Here is a 4719-nt window from a genome sequence, read left to right on the forward strand (position 1 = left end):
GAGAGAGAGAGAGAGAGAGAGAGAGAGAGAGAGAGAGAGAGAGAGAGAGAGAGAGAGAGAAAAAACTGAGTGATCCTTAAAAATTGCACTTCTCTGAATCTTTGAAACAAACTATGAATTTAAAAGAATATGTCAGAAAAAGTGCCCAGATAGATATTATACACCAGTGAAAATACTGTTAAGTGTTGAATCATATTAAAGACCATCACTCACAAAGTGTCTGTGTGATGGAAAAACGCAAGTCTGAGGAAAAAATATGCACCAAGAGCCATGTGAAAGTCTGTGGGGACATGAAAATACCATGAACTGAATTTGAAGACTGGAAAAATTGGGAAATGAAAGGACAAATTGGGTTTCATGTCCAATTTTTTTTCCCAATCTTCCAATTCTGTTCATGAGCAACTCCTATTTTTCAAGAATAGAAATAAAATAAAGCTCAAATGACAGTTTCTTCAGCTGATGCCTGCCTATTGAAACAGATTTTCCAATCACGTTTCTTGAAATTGGTCCATCATGTGTTCCTATGGGCTTGGGATCATGAACCTTATATGTTGTACAATTTTATCACAAAAAAAACCTTGCTTTGCTATTTCTCTCTAGTGCAAATATATGTCTGTGCTGGTTTATAATATAATCCTACCACAGTTCTTAACAGTTATTGAATAGATCTTAGTTATTTCTTTGGTGGTCCAGACAGCTTTCCAAGACAAACAAAAATGCAATTTGGATCTAATCTCATCTTATCCTTTGATGGATACAAGTATTTCAGACATATGAGCAAGCAGAGAGCTTCTCTCCTTTTAATCCATCCCAGATGCAAGGATATAGATACAGATATAGCTTTCAGAACGGGTGACCACATAACCATTCTCCTCACAGACAGTTTCTGGAGATGGTTACGATTTGGCCTTTCTTAGGATAATGACAGATCCATACAGTCAGAGTTTAGGAATTTCAAACTGGAAAGTAGGAATGTGCAAGAACATTGGAACTGAATGATTAATCTATTAATAGCAACTGCAACCTAACCCAAATCTTAGACAGTAACATTAATACACAAGAAATTCAAGCTTGACATTCATGGTATACTTTGGGGGGGGGAGTTAATTTTCTTTTGAAGGGGCTTTTTAAGCTGGGGCAAAATAACAGAAAACTCTTCCTTCCTTCCTTCCTTCCTTCCTCCCTCTCCTCTTTCCTTCCTTCCTTCCTTCCTCCCTCCCTCCCTCTCCTCTTTCCTTCCTTCCTTCCTTTTTTCCTTCCTTCCTCCCTCCCTCTCCTCCTTCCTTCCTTCCTTCCTCCCTCCCCTCTTTCCTTCCTTCCTTCCTTCCTCCCTCCCTCCCCTCTTTCCTTCCTCCCTCCCTCCCTCTCCTCTTTCCTTCCTCCCTCCCTCCCTCTCCTCTTTCCTCCCTCCTTCCCTCCCTCCTTTTCTCAATTGGTAAATACCAGCTGCAACACAGCAAAGAATTAGATCCTCTTTGACAAATATATTTCAGTACGATTCCAACTCAAAGCACAGTTAAATCATGTTTTGTTATGGTGATGGTAGAGCTACTGTGAACTCAAATGTTCAACTCATTTCAAGGAATTAAAACAAAATATATATATTTTTAATTTTCAATAATTCCTGGCAGGCCTTTTGATTAGATCTCCAGTATGCTGACATATTTGAAGAGGATGAAGGCCAATAATATCTTAGTCACAACAGCCACATTATACTAGAAATAATAAACTAACCAATGTCATATAAATCAGGAAGTGCAGTAGCTGGCACATTTTTGAGCATAGCTTGCCACGTGATGTTCGCTCCCAGACGGTCAGCAGCCGCACATTGAACCAGGACAGCAGAATCTCCACAGACTGGAACAGACACCAAGTTCCCCAAAATATTGACCTTAAAACGAAAGATCAGATTTTACTGTTGTTGGCAGTAGTGGTGATTTGAATTCAGCCAGAACTCTTGATTAAGGATATGCTTAAAACAAACATTTTATATTTTATCCTGCTTTCTTCCCACAACAAAAAACCCGGTGAGGAGGATTGGGCTGAGAGAGCATGATTGGCCCAAAGTCACCCAGTTTTAGTAGTAAAGTAAAGTTGGAAGGGACCTTGAAGGTCATCTAGTCCAACCCCCTGCTCAGGCAGGAACCCTTTTCTTGCCAAAGGTGAGAGTAGAACTCACAGTCTCCTGATGATTGGTCCAAAGTCACCCCGTCGCCTTTCATGTCTAAGGCAGGATGAGAACTCATAGTCTCCTGGCTTCTACTCTGATGCCTCTTAGCTATTAGAACGGGCGTCTTCAAACTTGGCCCTTTGATGACTTGTGGACTTCAGCTCCCAGAATTCCTCAGCCAGGCACGTCTGGCTGAGGAATTCTGGGAGTTGAAGTCCACAAGTCATCAAAGGGCCAAGTTTGAAGACCCCTGGACTAGAACAAACTGACTCTTTATAATATAATTGTCTTGGATACAGAGGATGAGCTTATAGCCCAACTATCAATGAATGCTTTCTGAACCCACTCAGTTTAATGCTATGATATAGGGGCCGTGGTGGCTCATGAGGTTAGGATGCTAAGTCAGAAGACCATGAACAGGTTGACAGCTCAGCTGTTCTAAACCCGTAAAGCACAATGGAATATGTGATGGAATGAGCTCCCGTCAATTTGCCCCAGGTCCTGCCCACCTAGCGGTTTGAAAGCATGAAAATGCAAGTAGATAAATAGGTACCACTCCAGTGGGAAAATACCGAGAACATGAAGGGAGCCCCTTTGAGCATCCCCTGGGCCAGGGGTAGGCCACCTTGGCTCTTTTATGACTCGTGGACCTCAACTCCCAGGATTCCTGAGCCAGCATGGCTCAGCTTGGAAACCTCTCCCTTTCCCCTCAGCGTGGCTGGCTCAGGAATTCTGGGAGTTGAAGTCCACGAGTCATAAAAGAGCCAAGGTGGCCTACCCCTGTCCTGGGCAATGGTGATGTCACCAGCTAGTCCTTTCAACCCAGAAGTAGCTGGTAGATACTTCTGACACAAATGTTGTTGTAGTAGTAATATCATGATAGATTCAAAGATCAGTGTGCTCCTATTGGCTGGCCAGATCATACCCAGGGATGGCCTTGCCCAATCCACGACAGAGCTGTTTCACTGGCTTTTGCGTAGATTCACAATTAAAATACCTGAATATGGCAAAAGCCACGAGACTTCAGCTCGTCCAGAATGAAGATCTGGAATGTCTCCAGCAACCCAGAATAGTCAGGGCTGCAGGTCTTCTCGGGAGGCAAGATGAGCTGAAACTGGGTTTGGATCTGGACACTCTGGAATGGCTGCAGTCCTAAACATAAGGTAAACAAAGTCAGGGTTAAACCAAGGATCCAACAACATTAGATCCTTTGAGATGCATTCCTCCTTATTTTCCTTACAGTATATTTCAAATTCAAGAAAAGTAATGAAAAAATAAAACATTGTACTCAATAATGAAGACCTGGTTTGTCTTTTCTTCTTCTTCTGTTCAGTCATCTATGGAGATTCTCTGTCATCCAGGTCACGGTTGTCCCAAAGATGCATTTTCAGGAGGCAACTGGACTTTCTTGTTTTTCTTTGAAGACATTTTGCTTCTCATCCAAGAAGCTTCTTCAGCTCTGACTGGATGGTGGGCAACGGAAGGATTTATACTCCTTGAAGACAGCTGGTCATTTGCATTCTTTTAGAGAGTTGTTGAGTCCACCTGGAGGCTTATCTCTGTCTTCAGGGTCACCTGAGTAGTGAAAATGGGTGTGGAGCCTTCTTGAAACTGCTGAAAGGATCATGTTGTAGACTGGAGATTGATGATGTTGTATCCCTCCCCCTCTGTTGGGAGAGGGCTGTTCAGTTTTGACATAGATGGCCTCTTTGACTCCTCTTTCAAACCAACGGTCCTCTCTGTCCAAAATGTGGATTTCACTATCTTTGAAAGAGTGGCCTTTGTCTTTTAAATGCAGGTGGACTGCTGAATCTTGTCCTGATGGGTTTGTTCTCCCCACCATCCAGTCAGAGCTGAAGAAGCTTCTTGGATGAGAAGCGAAACGTCTTCAAAGAAAAACAACAAAGTCCAGTTGCCTCCTGAAAAAACACCTTTGGAACTTCTGTTCAGTCACGTCCAATTCTCAGAGGCCATCTGGACAAGTCCCTGCAGTTTTCTTGGCAAATGTTCTTTTTTCTTTTTTCCAAAAGTGATTTGCCACTGCCTCCTTCCTAGGACTGAGCTAGTCTTAATTCAAGGTTAAAACTACAATACGAACAATCACACTCCCTCCCATCTACTACCAAAAAGGGCTTGCAAGCAAGGCTGCAAGATGACTATAACTGCAAAATAAAATGGGGGGAAAAACCCCACATTTCTACATCGTTATGCCTCCAATTATTCCATGTATAAGAAGATGCTTGTTTTGATGAGTTTGAGTCAATGTTGACTCCTGGAGAAATCCCTGCAGTTTTCTTGACTGCATTTTTGGAAGTGGTTTGCCCTGACCTTCTTGTTTCCTAGAGCTGAGAGAGAGTGATTGGCCTACAATCACCCAGCTGGCTTTCATGCCTAAGGCGGGACTAGAATTCACAGTCTCCTAGTCAACGACCCAATATCACCCAGCTGGCTTTCATGCCTAAGGCGGGACTAGAATTCACAGCCTCCTAGTCAAAGACCCAATATCACCCAGCTGGCTTTCATGCCTAAGGCGGGACTAGAATTCACAG

At 42.9% G+C, this 4719-nt stretch overlaps 1 protein-coding gene across 1 annotated transcript in view; it reads right to left on the bottom strand.

Annotated features, from left to right (window-relative positions):
• Positions 1-4719, bottom strand: part of LOC107296546 (thyroglobulin-like) — a gene marked incomplete at its 3' end in the record, with an annotated part of 66754 nt that overhangs the window by 25819 nt on the left and 36216 nt on the right. The window contains exons 13-14 of the mRNA XM_029286092.1: positions 3168-3322; positions 1735-1891 (exon numbers count right to left, since the gene is read on the bottom strand). Coding sequence (XP_029141925.1) covers positions 1735-1891; positions 3168-3322 — 312 coding nt within the window. The remainder of the gene's footprint in view (positions 1-1734; positions 1892-3167; positions 3323-4719) is intronic.

This window comes from Protobothrops mucrosquamatus, unplaced genomic scaffold (assembly GCF_001527695.2).
Source record: "Protobothrops mucrosquamatus isolate PMUCROS unplaced genomic scaffold, P.Mucros_1.0 scaffold2855, whole genome shotgun sequence".
In the NCBI taxonomy this organism is placed as follows: Eukaryota; Metazoa; Chordata; class Lepidosauria; order Squamata; family Viperidae; genus Protobothrops; species Protobothrops mucrosquamatus.